The 23792-nt window shown below is 41.9% G+C and overlaps 1 protein-coding gene across 1 annotated transcript in view; it reads left to right on the top strand.

Moving 5' to 3' along the window:
* Window positions 1-23507, top strand: part of Ttn (titin) — a 281635-nt gene extending 258128 nt beyond the window's left edge. The window contains exons 290-314 of the mRNA XM_013027532.1: window positions 25-2091; window positions 2187-2489; window positions 2584-2889; window positions 2982-3272; window positions 3369-3665; window positions 3788-4093; window positions 5177-5482; window positions 5569-5850; window positions 6026-6619; window positions 6730-7017; window positions 7106-7408; window positions 8118-8420; window positions 8673-8975; window positions 9082-9666; window positions 9862-10167; window positions 10278-10577; window positions 11140-11715; window positions 11809-12114; window positions 12536-13129; window positions 13260-18877; window positions 19241-19397; window positions 20357-21045; window positions 21136-21289; window positions 21749-22051; window positions 22188-23507. Coding sequence (XP_012882986.1) covers window positions 25-2091; window positions 2187-2489; window positions 2584-2889; window positions 2982-3272; window positions 3369-3665; window positions 3788-4093; window positions 5177-5482; window positions 5569-5850; window positions 6026-6619; window positions 6730-7017; window positions 7106-7408; window positions 8118-8420; window positions 8673-8975; window positions 9082-9666; window positions 9862-10167; window positions 10278-10577; window positions 11140-11715; window positions 11809-12114; window positions 12536-13129; window positions 13260-18877; window positions 19241-19397; window positions 20357-21045; window positions 21136-21289; window positions 21749-22051; window positions 22188-22486 — 15836 coding nt within the window. The 3' untranslated portion in view covers window positions 22487-23507. The remainder of the gene's footprint in view (window positions 1-24; window positions 2092-2186; window positions 2490-2583; window positions 2890-2981; window positions 3273-3368; window positions 3666-3787; window positions 4094-5176; window positions 5483-5568; window positions 5851-6025; window positions 6620-6729; window positions 7018-7105; window positions 7409-8117; window positions 8421-8672; window positions 8976-9081; window positions 9667-9861; window positions 10168-10277; window positions 10578-11139; window positions 11716-11808; window positions 12115-12535; window positions 13130-13259; window positions 18878-19240; window positions 19398-20356; window positions 21046-21135; window positions 21290-21748; window positions 22052-22187) is intronic.
* Window positions 23508-23792: the final 285 nt, after the last annotated feature.

Below are 23792 nucleotides of genomic sequence, written 5' to 3'. Positions count from 1 at the left end.
GCACTTGTTTTCCTCATCTTACAGCGGTTCCTGATGCCCCTGGCATTCCAGAACCTAGCAATGTAACAGGCAACAGCATTACTTTGACATGGGCAAGGCCAGAATCAGATGGTGGCAATGAGATTCAACACTACATCCTTGAAAGGCGAGAAAAGAAAAGCACAAGATGGGTAAAAGTCACCAGCAAACGACCAATCTCTGAGACTAGATTCAAAGTCACTGGTCTGGTAGAAGGCAATGAGTATGAATTCCATGTCATGGCTGAAAATGCCGCAGGAGTAGGCCCTGCAAGTGGTATCTCAAGACTAATTAAATGTAGAGAGCCTGTGAACCCACCGAGTGCTCCCACAGTAGTCAAAGTGACCGACACGTCAAAGACAACCGTGAGCTTAGAATGGTCCAGGCCAGTCTTCGATGGTGGCATGGAAATAATCGGGTACATTATAGAAATGTGCAAAGCTGACTTAGGAGACTGGCACAAGGTGAACACAGAGGCATGTGTGAAAACAAGATACACTGTCACTGACCTGCAAGCAGGTGAAGAATACAAATTCCGGGTTAGTGCTATCAACGGTGCTGGAAAGGGAGACAGCTGTGAAGTGACTGGCACAATTAAAGCAGTTGACCGATTATCAGCTCCTGAGTTAGACATTGATGCAAATTTCAAGCAGACTCACATTGTTAGAGCTGGGGCTAGTATTCGCCTCTTTATTGCCTACCGGGGCAGACCTACACCTACAGCTGTATGGAGCAAGCCGGACTCTAATCTTAGCATTCGAGCTGATATCCATACAACAGACTCCTTCAGTACCCTTACTGTGGAAAACTGTAACAGAAATGATGCAGGGAAATATACCCTTAGCGTGGAAAACAACAGTGGCACTAAGTCCATCACATTCACTGTAAAGGTGCTAGACTCTCCAGGACCACCTGGTCCCATTACCTTCAAGGACGTGACCCGGGGATCTGCAACCTTGATGTGGGATGCTCCTCTCCTTGATGGCGGTGCCCGAATCCATCACTATGTGGTAGAAAAACGAGAAGCAAGTCGCCGTAGCTGGCAGGTGGTCAGTGAAAAATGCACTCGCCAGATCCTCAAGGTCAATGAACTGACAGAAGGCGTTCCATACTATTTCCGTGTTTCTGCAGAAAATGAATATGGTGTTGGTGAACCCTATGAAATGCCAGAACCAATTGTAGCCACAGAACAGCCTGCTCCTCCTAGGAGACTCGATGTTGTGGACACTAGCAAATCCTCTGCAGTCTTAGCTTGGCTTAAACCTGACCATGATGGAGGCAGTCGGATCACTGGCTACCTGCTCGAAATGAGACAAAAGGGATCTGACTTCTGGGTTGAAGCTGGTCATACCAAGCAGCTGACCTTCACAGTGGAACGCCTTGTGGAGAACACTGAATATGAGTTCCGTGTGAAGGCCAAGAATGATGCCGGCTACAGTGAACCTAGAGAAGCTTTCTCATCTGTCATCATTAAGGAGCCTCAAATTGAGCCCACTGCTGATCTCACTGGAATTACCAATCAGCTAATAACTTGCAAAGCTGGAAGCCCATTTACCATTGATGTGCCAATTAGTGGTCGTCCCACCCCCAAAGTAACATGGAAACTGGAAGAAATGCGACTTAAGGAGACAGATAGAATGAGCATCACAACAACAAAAGATAGGACCACGCTATCTGTAAAGGAGAGCATGAGAGGGGACTCTGGCAGATACTTCTTGACCCTGGAAAATACAGCTGGTGTTAAAACGTTCACCATCACCGTTGTGGTCATTGGAAGACCAGGTCCAGTAACTGGCCCTATCGAAGTCTCATCTGTGTCAGCTGAATCATGTGTCCTGTCATGGACCGAACCTAAAGATGATGGAGGCACTGACATTACTAATTATATAGTTGAAAAGCGTGAGTCTGGTACAACAGCTTGGCAGCTTGTCAATTCTAGTGTCAAGCGTACTCAGATTAAAATCACTCACCTCACAAAATACAAGGAATATTCTTTCCGTGTCAGCTCAGAGAACAGATTTGGTGTCAGCAAGCCTCTAGAATCAGCACCAATAGTTGCTGAACATCCATTCGGTAAGAAAACTAAAAATCATATTGCATTCTCTGTTTGTATTTCCAGTGAATTTTATCAAGTGATACTTACATTTGATATCTTTGTTTATACCTAGTCCCACCAAGTGCTCCTACCAGACCTGAAGTCTACTATGTATCCGCCAATGCCATGTCTATTCGGTGGGAAGAACCCTACCATGATGGCGGCAGTAAAATCATTGGCTACTGGGTTGAAAAGAAAGAACGGAACACCATTCTTTGGGTGAAAGAAAACAAAGTGCCATGCTTAGAGTGCAACTACAAAGTGACTGGTTTAATTGAAGGACTGGAATATCAGTTCAGAACGTATGCACTTAATGCTGCTGGTGTTAGCAAGGCCAGTGAAGCTTCGAGACCTGTAATGGCTCAAAACCCAGTCGGTATGCATTAAAATTGAAGGATAATCATGTTAATTACAATTATTTGTACTAGAGCTCAGTGCTGTATTTTAATCTCATTTTATATCACTTCTAGATGCACCAGGTAGACCAGAAGTGACAGATGTCACCAGATCAACAGTTTCCCTCATTTGGTCTGCTCCAGTGTACGATGGAGGCAGCAAGGTGGTGGGCTACATCATAGAACGCAAGCCAGTCAGTGAGGTTGGAGATGGCCGCTGGCTGAAGTGCAACTACACCATTGTATCTGACAATTTCTTCACTGTGACTGCTCTCAGTGAAGGGGACACATACGAATTCCGTGTGCTGGCCAAGAATGCAGCAGGCGTAATTAGCAAAGGGTCTGAATCCACAGGCCCCGTTACTTGCCGAGATGAATATGGTAAGGATGAGTCAATGTTCTCCTTTCACATGATCACAGTTTTTGTGAAAATGACCTCAGATATTCATGCATATCCATTTTGCCTGTAACAGCTCCTCCTAAAGCTGAACTGGATGCCAGATTACAAGGTGATCTGGTGACCATCAGAGCAGGTTCGGATCTTGTTCTTGATGCTGCCGTTGGTGGCAAACCTGAACCCAAAATAATCTGGACCAAAGGAGACAAAGAACTAGACGTCTGTGAAAAAGTCTCTTTGCAATACACCGGCAAACGAGCCACTGCTGTGATCAAGTTCTGTGACAGAAGTGACAGTGGGAAATACACATTAACAGTGAAGAATGCCAGTGGGACCAAGGCTGTGTCTGTCATGGTCAAAGTGCTGGGTAAGCAGATCAAATGGTCTTGCATTTTTTTCCAGCATTTTCATGGGTGCCCAGAAAAAACACCCTTCATCATGGCTGTCATTCTGCCTGTTTCAGATTCTCCTGGCCCATGTGGAAAACTCACTGTGAGCAGAGTGACAGAGGAGAAGTGCACTTTAGCCTGGAGCCTTCCTCAGGAAGATGGAGGAGCAGAAATAAGTCACTACATTGTAGAAAGACGAGAGACTAGCAGGCTTAACTGGGTGATCGTGGAAGGCGAATGCCCAACGCTTTCCTATGTAGTCACCCGACTCATCAAGAACAATGAATACACATTCCGAGTGAGGGCAGTAAACAAATATGGCCCTGGCGTGCCCGTTGAATCAGAACCAGTTATTGCCAGAAATTCATTCAGTGAGTATTAACATTTTGAAAACAAGAGGATTATTGAACTACAATGGGAACGAGGGAGAGAAGTAATCATGTTATTTGTGACTTTAATACAATACTGTCATCCTTATTTTCATAAAACACAGCTATTCCATCACAACCTGGCATACCTGAAGAAGTTGGAGCTGGCAAAGAACATATCATTATTCAGTGGACAAAACCCGACTCTGATGGTGGCAATGAGATCAGCAACTACCTAGTAGACAAACGTGAGAAGAAGAGTCTGCGCTGGACACGTGTCAACAGAGACTATGTGGTATATGATACTAGGCTTAAGGTGACCAACCTAATGGAAGGTTGTGATTACCAGTTCCGGGTGACGGCGGTGAATGCTGCTGGTAACAGTGAGCCGAGCGAAGCTTCCAACTTCATCTCATGCAGAGAACCATCATGTGAGTTCTAAGAATCAGACATTAACTAATGCCCATCAAAACCATATCACAAGGTCAGGCATGATGGCTTACACCTGTAATCTAAGCTAATAAGGAGGCAGAACTAGGAAGATTATAGTTGAAGACCCGACCATGAAAAAATGTGAAGCCCTATATAAAAAATAACCTAAAAGTAGAACACTCAGGGTCTTTTACACAACCACTGGTTTAAGTGGTAGAGCACTAGCCTAAAAATCACCAGGCTCTGAATCCAATCTCCAGCACAGGAAAAAATAAAGATAATTTTCCATCATACTTAAAATATTTGTGAAAAGCAAATGTGTAGAGAGAGCATTTATATCTTTTACTTATTAGTGTAATTTTAATATAGCCTAAGTTAGAGAGCACTTTATTAGTTATATGATGCTAGCAATTACCATTGCTAAAGATTGTTGCAGTGTTTTTCTGTTGAATAAAAGCAATAAATTATTATATTACCAATATGAAGGATACATTTTATAAATCTTCTTAAGGATAGGGAAAAATATGTTATGCCGATAATAACTAATACAAGAGGGAAAAAGGCAGGGTCCTTTTTGAGAAGAAGCTTAGCCAGAGCATAAAATACCTCATATTCTATTAAGTCACTAAAGAAAAAAATTGGTATTTGGGCTTCGAACACGAGTAAACAATTCTTTTACACAAGCCAAGCCCAGGAGTTAAAAGTAACAAGATATTAGGAGTAAGAACATGAAGATGAGGAATTTGATTTCTTTATTCATCAGAAATGTAGAGTCAAGTGATACTAACCTAGGGAAAGATAAGCAGCTAAAAACAAAGTGTCTTTGCTAATAGGTGAAGCAAATGAGCTTAGCTAACAGTGAGCAATATACCATAACTAAGTTGTAGGAAACAAACATCGACCTTCTAATACAAATTACTTCTTACAGTAATAGCAATAATATAGCATACAATCTTGCCCTAGAATCTCAGGACTAAATTACAAAGATGATCTTGATGAATGTGGATAATACCTTTGTGAATCTTCCAAACCAAATATACAATTCTTAAAGTGTAACACATCTCACTGTTTAAATTCCACAGACACTCCTGGACCCCCTTCTGCTCCAAGAGTTGTGGATACTACCAAGCGCAGCATTAGTTTGGCATGGACCAAGCCCATGTATGATGGGGGAGCTGACATCATAGGATATGTTCTTGAGATGCAAGAGAAAGACACCGATGAGTGGCTCCAAGTGCATACCAACGCTACCATAAGAAATACTGAATTCACTGTGCCAGACCTGAAGACAGGCCAGAAATATTCTTTCAGAGTTGCTGCTGTGAATGTGAAGGGTATAAGCGAATACAGTGAAACAATTGCTGAAATTGAGCCTGTGGAAAGACTAGGTATTTATAATACCGACTTTTAGATGAACTATTTTTCTCATCCCATCTATTTATGAACTAATTCAATTTTGACGTTTACTCTCCAGAAATACCAGATCTCGAGCTTGCAGATGATCTAAAGAAGACTGTGACTGTGAGGGCCGGGGCCTCATTGCGCCTGATGGTGTCAGTTTCTGGAAGACCACCTCCCATCATCACTTGGAGCAAGAAAGGCATTGACCTTGCAAACCGGGCGATTATTGACAACACCGAAAGCTACTCTTTACTGATTGTAGACAAAGTAAATCGGTACGATGCTGGAAAATACACAATTGAAGCTGAAAATCAATCTGGCAAGAAATCAGCAACAGTCCTTGTTAAAGTGTATGGTATGTATTTTTCTTAAAATTAAATCTCCAAAAAAGTATACTTTGATCCTTATTATCTCTCTAAAGAGAACCTTTCCCTTTATTGATTCTATTTCCCACCAAAGTTTTGTTTAAAAGATACTACCAACCAATCAGACAAAGAAGAATTATGGGTCTCGCATATTCTGTTTTTCAGATACTCCTGGTCCTTGTCCTTCAGTGACAGTGAAGGAAGTATCAAGAGATTCTGTGACTATCACTTGGGAAATTCCTACAATTGATGGTGGGGCTCCAGTCAACAATTACATTATTGAGAAACGTGAAGCTGCCATGAGAGCATTTAAAACAGTAACTACCAAATGCAGCAAGACACTTTACCGAATTTCTGGACTTGTAGAAGGAACCATGTACTATTTCAGAGTGCTGCCAGAAAATATCTATGGCATTGGAGAACCTTGTGAAACGTCTGATGCAGTTCTGGTCTCAGAAGTGCCTTTGGTGCCTACAAAACTAGAAGTGGTTGACGTCACCAAATCCACTGTCACCCTCGCCTGGGAGAAACCACTTTACGATGGTGGTAGCCGACTCACTGGATATGTTCTTGAGGCCTGCAAAGCTGGCACAGAGAGATGGATGAAGGTCGTCACTCTAAAGCCCACAGTCTTGGAGCACACCGTTATTTCCTTAAATGAAGGTGAACAGTACTTATTTAGAGTGAGGGCACAAAATGAGAAAGGTGTTTCGGAGCCAAGAGAGATTGTCACTCCCGTGACTGTACAAGACCTCAGAGGTGTGTATTGAAAACTCAAATAACAGTGACAGCCAAGAAAATATTCAAAATTCATGACACTTCCTCATTAGAAGTAATGTTTAAAATAAGTATTTCTTTCTTTCTCATAGTATTGCCAACAATTGATCTGTCCACAATGCCTCAGAAGACCATCCATGTCTCAGCTGGAAGACCAGTAGAGCTCGTGATACCTATTGCTGGCCGTCCACCTCCTACTGCTTCCTGGTTCTTTTCTGGCTCCAAACTTAAGGAATCAGAGCGTGTCACAGTTGAAACTCACACTAAAGTAGCTAAATTAACCATCCGTGAAACCACTATAAGAGACACTGGAGAATACACGCTTGAATTAAAAAATGTTACTGGAACTACTTCAGAAACCATTAAAGTGATCATTCTTGGTAAGGACGTGTGACAAGCAAGTTGATGTTTGGTTGCCCCACTTTGATTTGAAGTAAAAATTAATTTCCTGGATTTCTTCTTTTATAGACAAGCCTGGTCCACCAAGTGGGCCTATCAAGATCGATGAAATTGATGCTACATCAGTTACTATTTCCTGGGAACCACCAGAATTGGATGGCGGTGCTCCTTTGAGTGGTTATGTGGTCGAACAACGTGATGCTCATCGCCCAGGCTGGCTGCCAGTTTCTGAATCGGTGACCAGACCAACATTTAAGTTTACCAGACTCACGGAAGGGAATGAGTATGTGTTCCGGGTGGCAGCCACAAACCGCTTTGGGATTGGCTCCTACTTGCAGTCAGAGGTCATAGAATGCGCAGCAGCATCAGTAAGTCCTGGGACCCATCCACCACTCTTTCTACCTCTGATTCTGAAAGTTCCTACAAAGGAATCTGCTTTCAGTATACCCTGATGTAAGAAAAACAGCTCCCAAATAATCATGACATTTTTTTGTGTGCCAGGCACTGTCCCTGAGCCTCTTTGTGCTCCAGGCTAGTGCTCTACCACTTAAGCCACAGCACCTCTTCTGGCTTTTTCTGAGTATTTTATTAGAAATAAGAGTCTCACACTTTCCTGCTGGGGCTGGCTTCAAGCCATGATCCTCAGATCTCAACCTTTGAGTAACTAAGATTACAGGTGTGAGCTCACCTGAGCCCAGCTTCCAGAACCTAGTTTCTAAACCTTTTCTTAGAAGTTTCCACTCTACAACAAGATGAAGAAGGGGTCAGAAAAGGACAATGAAAGGATGGATATATTGGAAGAAAAAATACAAAGTGCCTACTTAATAAATGAGGCAGGGGTCAGAAAAAGACGATGGGTAGATAGAGTAGATAGAAAAAAATAGAAAGTGCATATTTAAGAAATGTATAAAATCAAAGAAAATAAGGAATAGCCAAAAAAATGTATAAAACAGGTACTTGAAAAACATTCATAAGGCTTATACACCATTTTAAAAACCAACTAAGAGCTCAGATACTCACAAGTATGAGTGTTTTGCTTTATTCCTATGACCATATTACATTTACCTCTGTCTTGCTGCAGGTATTCCTGGACCCCCAGAAACATTACAGGTATTTGACATCTCCCGTGATGGCATGACACTTACTTGGTACCCACCTGAAGATGATGGTGGCTCACAAGTGACTGGCTACATTGTGGAACGCAAAGAAGTGAGAGCAGACCGGTGGGTCCGTGTCAACAAAGTGCCCGTGACAATGACACGGTATCGCTCCACTGGCCTTATTGAAGGCTTAGAATACGAACATCGTGTCACAGCCATTAACGCAAGAGGGACTGGAAAACCAAGTCGTCCCTCCAAACCCACTGTCGCCATGGATCCAATTGGTAAATAAACTTCATATAAGTTTATCGACATATACTTTCTAGATGGTAAAACTCATCCTTCTGAGACCCATGTTCTATGTGTTCTGTTTTAGAATCACCACCACATCACACTACAGATTATAGAATACAAATATATGAAAAACAAATAATAACAGTGCATATTTCAACAACTCAATACACTGATTATACGGCACAGTTAAATTTCAATGTCACAGCTCTCTAACAAGTTTATTTTTGTCTTTTTCCTCCTAGCTCCACCAGGAAAGCCACAAAATCCAAGAGTTACTGATACTACCAGGACATCAGTCTCCCTTGCCTGGAGTGTTCCAGAAGATGAAGGAGGATCTAAAGTTACAGGCTACTTGATTGAAATGCAAAAAGTAGATCAACATGAATGGACCAAATGTAATACTACCCCAACCAAGATTCGGGAGTACACGCTAACACATCTACCTCAGGGTGCTGAATACAGATTCCGAGTCCTAGCTTGTAATGCCGGTGGACCAGGGGAGCCTGCTGAGGTACCAGGAACAGTCAAAGTCACTGAGATGCTTGGTAAGACATGTGATTGTTTCTTTTTTGCTGTAATTGTCTTAAGACGTGTTGCTTAATCCCTTTCCATAAAAACATCATTCTAAATTGTAACTCTGCTTTAACCCAGAATATCCTGATTATGAACTTGATGAAAAATACCAGGAAGGTGTCTTTGTAAGACAAGGTGGAGTCATCCGTCTTACCATACCAGTCAAAGGAAAACCATTCCCAGTATGTAAATGGACCAAGGAAGGCCAAGATATTAGTAAGCGTGCCATGATCGCAACATCTGAAACACACACAGAGCTTGTTATCAAAGAAGCAGACAGAAATGATTCTGGAACTTATGACTTGGTTCTGGAAAACAAATGTGGCAAGAAGACTCTTTACATCAAAGTCAAGGTGATAGGAAGTCCCAATACTCCAGAAGGACCACTGGAATATGATGACATACAAGCACGCTCTGTGAGGGTCAGTTGGAGACCTCCTGCTGATGATGGTGGTGCTGATATCTTGGGCTACATCCTTGAGAGAAGGGAAGTGCCGAAGGCAGCCTGGTATACCATTGATTCCAGAGTTCGAGGTACATCTCTGGTGGTGAAAGGCCTCAAAGAAAATGTGGAATACCATTTCCGTGTTTCAGCAGAAAACCAGTTTGGCATAAGCAAAGCCTTGAAATCTGAGGAACCAGTTGTACCCAAAACACCACTGAGTAAGTGTTCTTCTAACTATAAAATTGTAAAACTTTAAGTGTACTTTTATTTTTTGATTTAATTTTATTTTGTTGTGAAGGTGATGTATATACTCATTACCTTACTTAATGCACTTTTATTTTTAAGTGAAAGGAATTAGCTTGCTAGATTTGGAACTGCACATTAACCTGTATTGTTTCCACTTCTATTTATAGACCCTCCAGAACCTCCAAGCAATCCTCCAGAAGTACTTGATGTGACCAAGAGTTCAGTTAGCTTGTCCTGGTCCCGACCCAAAGATGATGGTGGTTCTCGAGTCACAGGCTACTACATAGAACGCAAAGAGACATCGACTGACAAATGGGTCAGACACAATAAGACTCAGATCACAACTACAATGTACACTGTCACTGGGCTTGTTCCTGATGCTGAATATCAGTTCCGCATCATCGCACAGAACGATGTTGGGCTCAGTGAGACAAGCCCTGCCTCAGAACCCGTTGTTTGCAAGGATCCATTTGGTAAGGAACGTTTCCAAGGGAAGAGTGAAATTAAAGAAGGCAGCTGTCATCTGTTTCTCTTATTTCACCAGTAAATCTAATTTTCTTTCAACTGTCTAAAAATATTTCAGATAAACCAAGCCAACCAGGAGAACTTGAGATTCTTTCAATATCTAAAGACAGTGTCACTCTACAGTGGGAGAAGCCTGAATGTGATGGTGGCAAAGAAATCCTTGGATACTGGGTTGAATATAGACAGTCTGGAGACAGTGCTTGGAAGAAGAGCAATAAAGATCGCATCAAGGACAGGCAATTCACAATTGGAGGGTTGTTGGAAGCTACTGAATATGAATTCAGGGTTTTTGCCGAGAATGAGACCGGGCTTAGCAGACCTCGGAGAACAGCTATGTCTGTAAAGACTAAACTGACATGTAAGTAGCCTTTAGTTATCTGCTTATGACATGTAAACAAAACAACACATTAACTTGAACTCTGCTGCTATTCTAAGTAAAACTGGAAAGCTTTATTGGAGAGCAAGTGTTTGGCATATGCACACATTGATAAATTCTATAAGAAGCTATTCCAAGCACACATCACGCCAGCCAATGTTATAGCTGTTAGTGAACGATACACATGAGCACATTTCTGGAAGAATTTCTCCCTCTAATGCAATAAGTTTTTTTGTATCTTCTAGCAAGATTGGAAAGGCTAACAAGTCTTTAGCAAATGTATATAAGGTCAAGAATACTACAGGCTTGCAGAGAGAACTCATTTCTCCCAAACTTCCAATTACATTATTATTATCCTCCCAATTGTAAGAGAAAAGTCACTCTACATAATAAAATGATGTTGTGTTTGATCTATCACAGTTTTTTCATTAGGAAGACTCTGTCAGAATTAGACTTAGATGTAAATAGCAGTATTTAATAAATAGAACAAACCCATGCTTGGTATGGATTCAGCATTTAATATTGCATCCAATATCACCTTCAGCTGGAGAGGCCCCAGGAGTACGCAAGGAAATGAAGGATGTAACCATCAAATTGGGTGAACCTGCTCAACTCTCATGCCAGATTGTTGGAAGACCCCTTCCTGATATTAAATGGTACCGATTTGGTAAGGAGCTTGTACAAAGCCGGAAATATAAAATGTCTTCTGATGGACGCACACACACTCTGACAGTAATGACAGAGGAACAAGAGGATGAAGGTGTTTATACCTGTATAGCTACCAACGAAGTTGGAGAAGTGGAAAGCAGTAGTAAACTTCTCCTGCAAGCAGCACCGCAGTTCCACCCTGGCTACCCACTGAAAGAGAAATATTATGGTGCTGTGGGCTCAACACTTCGACTTCATGTGATGTACATTGGTCGTCCAATACCAGCCATGACTTGGTTCCACGGCCAGAAACTCCTGCAAAACTCTGAAAGTATTACTATTGAAAACACTGAGCACTATACTCATCTTGTCATGAAGAATGTCCAGCGAAAGACCCATGCTGGGAAATACAAGGTGCAGCTCAGCAATACTTTCGGAACAGTTGATGCCATTCTTGATGTGGAAGTACAAGGTATTTGGTGTTTGCTTTCAGTGATTTTATTTTTTTAAAAAAATTCAGGAAACACATTGTGAGTGCCATAACAATTGTATATTCTCCCAACAGATAAACCAGATAAACCAACAGGACCAATTGTGATTGAAGCCCTACTAAAGAACTCTGTTGTGATCAGCTGGAAACCCCCTGCTGATGATGGTGGTTCCTGGATCACTAATTATGTGGTGGAGAAATGTGAGGCCAAGGAAGGGGCTGAATGGCAATTGGTGTCTTCAGCCATTTCAGTGACCACCTGTAGAATTGTGAACCTTACAGAAAATGCTGGCTATTATTTCCGAGTTTCAGCTCAGAACACCTTCGGCATCAGTGAGCCTCTAGAAGTCTCCTCAATTGTGATCATTAAGAGTCCATTTGGTAAGTATAGCCTGATTTCTATCTCCTTTCTCATATGGCTAGAAAAAATTGTCTTTACATTCATTTTTTTTCGACAGAAATAAAGATTTAAAAGAAATGAGACATGACTCTAATAAAGTACAATGCCTTTTCTCTAACTTTAAGTTTACATATCTTTTTTAAAAAAACCTACTTTTTGGGGTTTTGACTCAAGTTTCTTAACATAAAGTAACCATTTTCATTTATCTGGGTAGAACTTTAGAGTATTTCTGTTCCTCTAAAAAAAAAAATTTAAGGATGAGGAATGTTGCTCAGTAGTACAGAACTGTATAGCATGTAAAAGACCTGGGTTTGACTCCCAGCACCCTAAGAAAAAAAGGCTTTTAGTAAAGCTTCCTATTTCACCTCATTACTCAGCTTTTTTCTTTTTCCTTTTAAACAGAAAAGCCAGGTGCTCCTGGTAAACCAACTATTACTGCTATCACAAAAGATTCTTGTGTTGTGGCTTGGAAACCACCTGCCAGTGATGGAGGTGCAAAGATTAGAAATTACTACCTTGAGAAGCGTGAGAAGAAGCAGAATAAATGGATTGCTGTGACAACAGAAGAAATTCGAGAAACAGTCTTTTCAGTGCAAAACCTTATTGAAGGTCTTGAATATGAGTTCCGTGTGAAATGTGAAAACCTTGGCGGAGAAAGTGAATGGAGTGAAATATCAGAACCTGTCACTCCCAAATCCGATGTCCCAATTAAAGCACCGCACTTTAAAGAGGAACTGAGAAATCTGAATGTGAGATATCAAAGCAATGCTACTTTGGTCTGCAAAGTGACTGGTCATCCAAAACCTATTGTGAAATGGTACCGACAAGGCAAAGAAATCATTGCTGATGGACTGAAGTACAGGATTCAAGAATTTAAGGGTGGCTACCACCAGCTCATCATTGCAAGTGTCACCGATGATGATGCCACAGTTTACCAAGTCAGAGCTACCAACCAAGGGGGATCTGTTTCTGGCACTGCCTCCTTGGAAGTGGAAGGTAAAAGCAAATCAGAGAACCTAAGTTTGGTCTTAGATGATCTATCATTAATCTTGGGGGAGATGTTTTACACCTAAATGGATGTTAGGGGTCACTAAATCGTATTCTTTCTTCTTTTATTCTGATACAGTTCCAGCTAAGATACATTTGCCTAAAACTCTTGAAGGCATGGGAGCAGTCCATGCCCTCCGAGGCGAAGTGATCAGTATCAAGATTCCCTTCAGTGGCAAACCAGATCCTGTGATCACCTGGCAGAAGGGACAAGATCTAATTGACAATAATGGCCATTACCAAGTGATTGTTACACGATCTTTCACATCACTTGTTTTCCCCAATGGAGTGGAGAGAAAAGATGCTGGCTTCTATGTGGTCTGTGCTAAAAACAGATTTGGAATTGATCAAAAGACAGTTGAACTGGATGTGGCTGATGTTCCTGACCCACCCAGAGGTGTCAAAGTCAGTGATGTCGCACGAGACTCTGTCAACCTAACATGGACAGAGCCAGCTTCTGATGGTGGAAGCAAAATCACCAACTACATTGTTGAAAAATGTGCAACTACTGCAGAAAGATGGCTCCGTGTAGGACAGGCCCGGGAAACACGTTACACTGTCATCAACTTATTTGGGAAAACAAGCTATCAGTTCCGGGTAATAGCAGAAAACAAGTTTGGCCTGAGCAAGCCTTCTGAGCCTTCAGAACCAACAGTAACCAAAGAAGACAAGACTCGAGCTATGAATTATGATGAAGAGGTGGATGAAACCAGGGAGGTTTCCAGAACGAAAGCTTCACACTCTAAAACCAAAGAACTCTATGAAAAATACATGATTGCTGAAGATCTCGGCCGTGGTGAGTTCGGAATTGTCCACCGTTGTGTTGAAACATCCTCAAAGAAGACATTCATGGCCAAATTTGTGAAAGTCAAAGGAACTGATCAGGTTTTGGTAAAGAAGGAGATTTCCATTCTAAACATCGCAAGGCATAGAAACATCTTGTATCTCCATGAATCCTTTGAAAGTATGGAAGAATTAGTTATGATCTTTGAGTTCATATCAGGACTGGACATATTTGAACGCATTAACACAAGTGCTTTTGAGCTTAATGAAAGAGAAATTGTAAGCTATGTTCGCCAAGTCTGTGAAGCACTTGAGTTCTTACACAGTCAGAATATTGGACACTTTGACATCAGACCAGAAAATATCATTTACCAAACAAGAAAGAGTTCCACAATTAAAATAATAGAATTTGGTCAAGCCCGTCAGCTGAAGCCAGGGGACAACTTCAGACTTCTGTTCACAGCCCCTGAATACTACGCACCTGAAGTCCACCAGCACGATGTTGTCAGCACAGCCACAGACATGTGGTCACTTGGTACATTGGTGTATGTGCTGCTGAGTGGTATCAACCCATTCTTGGCTGAAACTAACCAACAGATGATTGAGAATATCATGAATGCTGAATATACTTTTGATGAAGAAGCCTTCAAAGAAATCAGCCTTGAAGCCATGGATTTTGTTGACAGGCTATTAGTGAAAGAGAGAAAGTCTCGCATGACAGCTTCTGAGGCACTCCAACACCCATGGCTGAAGCAGAAGATCGAAAGAGTCAGTACTAAAGTCATTAGAACACTGAAGCACCGGCGTTACTACCATACCTTGATCAAGAAAGACCTCAACATGGTTGTGTCTGCAGCCAGGGTCTCCTGTGGTGGTGCCATTCGATCTCAGAGGGGAGTGAGCGTTGCTAAAGTCAAAGTAGCATCCATCGAAATTGGCCCAGTTTCTGGGCAAATAATGCATGCAGTTGGTGAAGAAGGAGGAAGTGCCAAATATGTATGCAAAATTGAAAATTATGATCAGTCTACCCAAGTGACCTGGTACTTTGGCGTCAGACAGCTGGAGAACAGTGAGAAATATGAAATCACCTATGAAGATGGAGTGGCTACAATGTACATCAAAGACATCACCAGATTTGATGATGGTACCTACAGATGCAAAGTAGTCAATGACTATGGTGAGGACAGCTCTTATGCAGAGCTTTTTGTTAAAAATGTGAGAGAAGTTTATGACTATTACTGCCGTAGAGCCATAAAGAAAATCAAGCGCAGAACGGACACAATGAGACTCCTTGAAAGACCACCAGAATTTACCCTGCCTCTCTACAACAAGACAGCTTATGTAGGTGAAAATGTGCGATTTGGAGTAACTATAACTGTCCACCCAGAGCCTCGTGTAACATGGTATAAATCAGGTCAGAAAATCAAACCCGGTGATGATGACAAGAAGTACTCATTTGAGTCTGACAAGGGTCTCTATCAACTAACAATTAACAATGTAACTACAGATGATGATGCTGAATATACAGTTGTAGCAAGAAACAAATATGGTGAAGACAGCTGCAAGGCAAAGCTGACTGTAACCCTACACCCACCTCCTGCAGATACCACCCTAAGACCCATGTTCAAACGGCTACTGGCAAATGCAGAATGCCAAGAAGGTCAGAGCATCTGCTTTGAGATCAGAGTGTCTGGCATCCCCCCGCCAACATTAAAATGGGAAAAAGATGGCCAGCCACTTTCCCTTGGACCTCACATTGAAATTGTCCATGAAGGCTTGGATTATTATGCTTTGCACATCAGGGATACTCTGCCTGGAGACACAGGTTATTACAGAGTCACTGCCACAAACACAGCTGGATCCACCAGCTGCCAGGCTCACTTACAAGTAGAACGCTTGAGATACGTCAAGCAGGAATTCCAGAGCAAGGAGGAACGGGAGCGACACGTACAAAAACAGATTGACAAGACACTGAGAATGGCGGAAATTCTTTCTGGCACTGAAACTGTGCCATTGACTCAGGTAGCACAAGAGGCTCTGAGAGAAGCTGCCATCCTTTACAAACCAGCTGTCAGCACGAAGACTGTGAAAGGAGAATACCGACTTCAGACAGAAGAAAAGAAGGAGGAGAGAAAATTCCGTATGCCTTATGAAGTGCCAGAGCCACGCAAGTACAAACAGATGACTGTAGAAGAAGACCAGCACATCAAACAGTTCATACCCATGTCTGACATGAAGTGGTACAAAAGGATACGTGATCAATATGAAATGCCTGGGAAACTCGACAGAGTTGTGCAGAAGAGACCCAAGCGCATCCGCCTTTCAAGATGGGAACAGTTTTACGTGATGCCCCTTCCACGCATTACAGATCAATACAGACCTAAATGGAGGATTCCCAAACTGTCCCAAGATGATCTTGAAATGGTGAGACCAGCCCGCCGACGTACACCTTCTCCTGAGTATGACTTTTACTATTACAGACCTAGGAGACGTTCTCTAGGTGACATCTCAGATGAGGAATTGCTCCTCCCCATCGATGACTACTTGGCCATGAAAAGAACAGAGGAAGAGAGGCTGCGCCTGGAAGAAGAGCTCGAGTTAGGCTTTTCAGCTTCACCCCCCAGCAGAAGCCCTCCACGGTTTGAGCTTTCTAGCCTACGTTATTCTTCGCCACAAGCTCATCTGAAGGTGGAGGAAGCAAGAAAAGATTTCAGATACTCGACCTATCACATTCCTACCAAGACAGAAACAAGTTCAAGTTATGCAGAGCTGCGAGAACGGCATGCCCGAGCCGCATACAGACAATCAAGACAACGGGAGAGGATCATGGCTGAGAAGGAAGATGAAGAACTCCTCCGGCCAGTGACAACCACCCAGCGTCTCTCAGAATACAAAAGTGAGCTTGAACACTTGTCAAAGGAAGATAAGTCTAAAAAGAAATCAAAGCGACAGAGACAAGTGACAGAAATAACAGAAATAGAGGAAGAATACGAAATCGCAAGACGGGCTCAAAGAGAATCTTCCTCATCCGTGTCTCGACTACTCAGACGACGACGCTCCTTGTCTCCAACTTACATTGAATTAATGAGGCCAGTGTCTGAACTGATCCGATCACGCCCACAACCCTCTGAGGAATACGAAGATGACTTGGAAAGAAGGTCCCCTACTCCAGAGAGAACTCGCCCACGGTCCCCCAGCCCTGTGTCTAGTGAGAGATCACTCTCAAGATTTGAGAGGTCTGCAAGATTTGATATCTTTTCCAGATATGAGTCCATGAAAGCTGCTTTAAAGACTCAGAAGACATCGGAGAGGAAGTATGAGGTTTTGAGTCAGCAGCCTTTCACACTGGACCATGCCCCTCGTATCACCCTGAGAATGCGCTCCCACCGAGTGCCATGTGGCCAGAATACACGCTTCATCTTAAATGTCCAGTCTAAGCCAACTGCTGAGGTTAAATGGTACCACAATGGTGTGGAACTCCAAGAGAGCAGTAAAATTCATTACACCAACACAAGCGGAGTCCTGACCCTGGAAATTCTTGACTGTCAGGCCGAGGACAGCGGAACCTACCGTGCCGTGTGCACCAACTACAAAGGTGAAGCTTCTGACTATGCGACGCTGGATGTGGCTGGAGGGGCTTATACCACCTATGCATCCCAGCGTAGGGATGAAGAGGTCCCCAGATCTGTTTTCCCTGAGCTGACAAAAACAGAGGCATATGCGGTTTCATCATTTAAGAAAACCTCTGAGATGGAAGCATCTTCTTCCATCCGGGAAGTGAAATCACAGATGACAGAGACCAGGGAAAGTTTAGCATCCTATGAACACTATGAGGCTGCAGAAATGAAAAGCACCGCATTAGAAGAAAAGTCACTGGAAGAAAAACACACAACTCGTAAGATCAAGACAACACTGGCAGCAAGAATTCTAACAAAGCCACGGTCCATAACTGTCTATGAAGGCGAAACTGCCAGGTTTTCTTGTGACACAGATGGTGAGCCAGTACCAAATGTGACCTGGCTGCGGGAAGGACAAGGGATAAGCACTTCTGCCCGCCACCAGGTGAGCACCACAAAGTACAAATCCACCCTGGAGATCTCTGCAGTGCAGGCTTCTGATGAAGGCAACTATAGTGTGGTGGTAGAAAACAGTGAGGGGACACAGGAAGCACAATTTACTTTGACTGTTCAAAAGGCTCGGGTTCCTGAAAAGGCTGTAGCCTCACCACCAAGAGTCAAATCACCAGAGCCTCGGGTAAAATCTCCAGAAGCAGTTAAGTCTCCAAAACGTGTGAAATCTCCAGAACCAGTGATTTCTCATCCAAAAGCTGTGTCACCCACAGAGTCAAAGCCCACACCCACAGAGAAAGTTCAGCAGCTCCCAGTTTCCGCACCACCAAAGATAAGTCGGCACCTGAAAGCAGAAGCTTCTAAAGACATTGCAAAGCTCACCTGTGCCGTTGAGAGCAGTGTATTATGTGCTAAAGAGGTTGCCTGGTACAAAGATGGCCAGAAACTCAAGGAAAATGGGCATTTCCAGTTTCATTATTCAGCAGATGGTACCTACGAGCTTAAAATTCATAATCTCACAGAATCTGATTGTGGAGAATATGTTTGTGAGATTTCTGGAGAAGGTGGAGCTTCCAAAACTAGCTTCCAGTTTATGGGACAAGCTTTCAAGAATATCCATGAGCAGATATCAAGCAGATCAGAAACCAAGAAATCAGCTCCGAAAACAGCTGAACCAACAGAAACCAAGAAAGCTGAACCAAAATCTCCTGAACCAGTTTCCTCAAAACCAGTCATTGTTACTGGGTTGCAAGATACAACAGTTTCTTCAAATAGTGTTGCTAAATTTATAGTTAAAGCAACTGGAGAACCCCAGCCAACTATCATCTGGACAAAGGATGGAAAGGTAATCAGTTTCTAATTGTCTTCTTTGTCCTCTAAAAACCTAACTCAACTCCCAAAGAAAATTTAAATTTACTTTTAAAAACTCAAATCAAGTCAGGCACTGGTAGCTCATGCCTGTAATCCTAGCTACTCAGAAGGTTGAGATCTGAGAATCATAGTTCAAAGCCAGCCTGGTCAGGAAAAGTCTTTGAGACTCTTATCTCCAATTAACCACCAAAAAGTAATAAGTGAAGTATGGCTCAAATGGTAGAGTGCCAGCTTTGAGCAGTAAAGCCAAATGCGAGCGCAAAGCCCTGAGTTCTAGCTTCAACAACAACAACAAAAAAAAAAAAAAACCCTCACCTCAATTATTTGCTTTCCACAGGCTATTGCACAAGGAAGTAAATATAAACTCTCTGAAGAGAAAGGAAGATTTGTGTTAGAAGTTCTTAAGACTGAAACTTCTGACAGTGGCCTTTACACTTGTACAGTAACAAATTCAGCTGGGTCTGTGTCCTCTAGCTGCAAGTTAACAATACAAGGTAAGTGGACTATTTTTCTTCACCCTAACTTGTCAGAAAATGATACTAAGGAAATATTTTTTAACATCCCTCCCTTACATGTTTACAAGGAAGTTTTTAAATGTAACTTTTTCTAGCTCTAGAATAGGTGGCATTTGCACACAAATGTAAAAACATACATTTTTGAAGTTAAAATACACTTAGTATTAAAAAGCATGTGTAATTATATGTGGTGTTATATTAAGAGTCCCACAAAAACCTTATTCTGTTCCTATAAATATTTAAGAATAAAGCCAAGTAAGTAAACAAAATGGCACTGCTTCAATAAATCTTTACTCTGGCTATTTTCCAAAGCAAAACAACGCTAATGACAGCCCGATATCCATTCCCTAGTTAGTTTGCTTTCATCACCGTCTTCTCAAATCTTTTAAATTCACATATCTCCTGTGTCCTTTGACTATTCTTTTCAAATGTTTTCCCTTAGGCCATAAAAATAATTACCTTCAAGTAGTTCAGTTCAAGGAACCTTTATGCCGATCTCAAAAGTCACATGTGACAGTTTACCAAGTTTGGGGTTGAGGCAAAAACTGATGTAACCAAACCAGGCGCCAGTGGCTCGCACCTGTAATCCTAGCTACTCAGGAGGCTGAGATCTGAGGATTGTGGTTCAAAGCCAGCCCGGGCAGGAAAGTTTGTGAGACTCTTATCTCCAATAAACCACCAGAAAACTGGAAATGGCGCTGTGGCTCAAGTGGTAGAGCACTTGCCATGAGCTGAAGAGCTCAGGGACAGCGCCCAGGCCCAGAGTTCTAGACCCATGAATGGGGGGTGGGGAGGGGCACACCTGGTGTGACCTACAGTGCAGATGTCAACGTATTTCTTAAAGTCTTTGTATTATGTACATGCAGTATGTACAAGGATAAAGGGTAGAGAGAATCACTTTCCAATTAGGTCTGGCTTAACAAAATTTTCTTTTTTAGCTGTGAAAGACACTGAAGCACAGAAAGTATCGACACAAAAAACTTCTGAAATTACATCACAGAAGAAGGCAGTTATCAAAGAGGAAATTTCTCAAAAAGCTCTATCTTCTGAAGAAATCAAGGTGTCAGAGATGAAATCTCAAGAAAAACTAGCCATCAAGGAAGAAGCCTCAAAGCTTCTGATTTCTGAAGAGGTGAAGAAATCAGCAGCAGCCTCCCTGGAAAAATCCATTGTCCACGAGGAAATCAGCAAAACCTCACAGGCATCAGAAGTTAGAACTCATGCTGAGATTAAAGCATCTTCTACTCAGATGAGCATATCAGATGGTCAGAGAGTGACTTTAAAAGCCAGCATTGCTGGTGCCACTGATGTGAAATGGATGCTGAATGGCATTGAGCTTACTAACTCTGAGGAGTACAGATATGGTGTGTCAGGCAGTGACCAGACCCTCACCATCAAGCAAGCCAGTCGCAAAGATGAAGGAGTCCTCACCTGTATAGGCAAGACCAGTGAGGGGATCATCAAATGTCACTATGACCTGACCCTCAGCAAAGAACTGTCAGATGCTCCAACCTTCATCTCACAACCTAGATCTCAAAATGTTAATGAAGGCCAAAATGTTCTCTTTTCTTGTGAAATCACTGGGGAGCCATCCCCTGAAATTGAGTGGTTTAAGAACAACTTACCAGTAAGTAAAATTGTGACTGTCTTAGTGAAGAAAACCTAAAATAGCTTGCTTTCTTCTGGATAACAAATACTTTCCCCCCTTTCCTTGTAGATTTCTGTTTCTTCAAATATCAGTGTAAGTCGCTCTCGAAGTACATATACTCTTGAAATCCGAAATGCATCAGTAAGTGACAGTGGAAAGTATACAATTAAGGCCAAAAATTTCCATGGCCAATGTTCAGCTACTGCTTCCTTAACAGTCCTTCGTAAGTATCTTTCCCATTTTCTTCATTTGTTTGCTGCCTCCTTGCCTGAGTTTTGAGCAGAGAAAACTCTTGAGAAGCCATTTTAAATTCTATGTATGAAAGAGCGAGAGGCAACCTGTGTGAACTCAGCTAAACAGAAACTTGGATAAGTTAAGTTTCAAAGTAGAGCTACCAACTGCCCTGAAACACTTACTTTCTGAATGTACAATATGTCAATTATTTTGTAGATGACTAATCACTTTTTTCCTAGTATTTCTAGCACCTGCATGTAATAATAGAGATATAAGGATTTCATTTGTTGGAGAACTGAGCTAGCTCTTGACAAATGTATGTATATATGTATTGGCTTATGCTTCAACAGCAAATTGTTTGGATTATGTTTCTGTGTAAGTCAATGTCAGCTGTCACCAATTAACCAGATGTCATTGATGTTCTTTGTGTATCTGCTATGCTCCACAGCTCTGGTTGAAGAACCTTCCAGAGAGGTAGTATTGAGGACAAGTGGTGACACAAGCTTGCAAGGAAGCTTCTCGTCTCAGTCAGTCCAAATGTCTGCCTCTAAACAAGAGGCCTCCTTCAGCAGTTTCAGCAGCAGCAGTGCTAGCAGCATGACTGAAATGAAATTTGCAAGCATGTCTGCCCAAAGCATGTCCTCCATGCAAGAGTCTTTTGTAGAAATGAGTTCCAGCAGTTTTATGGGAAAATCTAGTATGACACAACTGGAAAGCTCAACTAGTAGAATGCTTAAAGCAGGAGGAAGAGGTGAGCAATAAAATCACTGGTAGAGGTAGACAAGCCAAGTAGTCTGGCATAGTCTTTAATACATACAATTCAGTAGACACAGAAATCACTATCATTTTCAGTGATCCTAAAACTTTTTTGTTGTTGTTCCATAAAGGAATCCCACCTAAAATTGAAGCTCTTCCCTCTGATATCAGCATTGATGAAGGCAAAGTTCTAACAGTAGCCTGTGCTTTTACGGGAGAGCCTACCCCAGAAATAACATGGTCCTGTGGTGGAAGAAAAATTCAAAACCAAGAACAACAAGGGAGATTCCACATTGAAAACACAGAGGACCTGACAACCCTAATCATCATGGACGTACAGAAACAAGATGGTGGACTTTATACCCTGAGCTTAGGGAATGAATTTGGATCTGATTCTGCTACTGTGAATATAAATATTCGCTCTATGTAAGAGGGCCTGGCCTCTTAAGCTCTATACTCATTCTTAACTTTTCACAAATGATTCACATGGACTAATCTTTCTGATCTGTAAATATTTTTTAAGAAGTAGTTTTGTATCCATCTAAACGAGTCAAAGTTCAAAAGTATACATTTCAATCTTTTCATAATTGTTGACCTAAAAATATTATACATTCATTAATGACATGTACATACTGTATATAGCCGGCTTAACGGTTATAAAGTTTTGTACCATTTATTTTATGGCATTTTACACTGTAACTTTTGAAACTAACCGTTGGTAGGAGAAAGTTTCTTATGGAACGAATACCCTGCTCAACACTCAATTAATTCTTGTGCCTCAACATACTGTTGAAGTCTAAGTTTGCCTCAGTGGGTTGAGAAATTCCCCATTGAAGATGTCCTGTCCACCTAAAAGATGATGATACTGCGCATGTCACATGATATGTGCACCAATACCTATCAAATCAGAAATGTAAGGCATTGGTGATGTTTGCATTTACCCTCCTGTAAGCACCACTTTAACGTCTTACATTTTCTCTGATGATGTCATACTTAAAATTATCATGACTTAAATATTACCAGAGCAAAGTGTAACGGCCAACACTTTGTTCGCTCATTTCACACTGTCTCTGACATAAAGAGTGCCTGGGTAGCTTGGAAAAGTACCATCTCCTGGCCATCCCCTCATTTAACCAAGCTAGCCAAGTATTCCTATGCCAGAGCGGTGCCAACTCCTGGAGGTCCCAGGTGCAGCCAATGCCTTTGTGTGGTAGTTCTAAATTTAAATTACACCTGACAAACTGGGCAACTAAGCTATGAGCCACAGCAAAATAAAAGTTAAACAACATGAAGCTGTCGTTAAAGTAAAACAATAAATATTACCAACTGCCCAAAAATATCAATTTGACATAGTTCTTTTCATGCAGGTATAATTTCAATTGTTAGTTCTAATTGTTGGACCTCCTTGAGATACTAACAACAAAATAAAGCACGCTATCTGCACCTCAAAATGTGTGGTTGGTCATTTCTGTGAAATTCAGGGGTGGGAGACATATGCACACCCACGGACACATAAATGATCATAGGTAAGACAGAGTAATATAAGTTTAAACTGTAACATGTTAATACATTGTTAAAGGAAATACTAAAGTTACTGTGCTGGATGTACTCAGCATCCAAGACTTTTTTATTTTTTAGTCAGTTGTGGGGCTTGAACTCTGGGATTAGGTGTTGTTCCTCAACTCTTCAGCTCAAGGCTAGTGCTCTACCACTTGAGCCACAGCGCCACTTCCAGT

This window comes from Dipodomys ordii, unplaced genomic scaffold (assembly GCF_000151885.1).
Source record: "Dipodomys ordii isolate 6190 unplaced genomic scaffold, Dord_2.0 Scaffold5, whole genome shotgun sequence".
In the NCBI taxonomy this organism is placed as follows: Eukaryota; Metazoa; Chordata; class Mammalia; order Rodentia; family Heteromyidae; genus Dipodomys; species Dipodomys ordii.
This window is presented reverse-complemented; position numbering and strand designations above follow the sequence as displayed.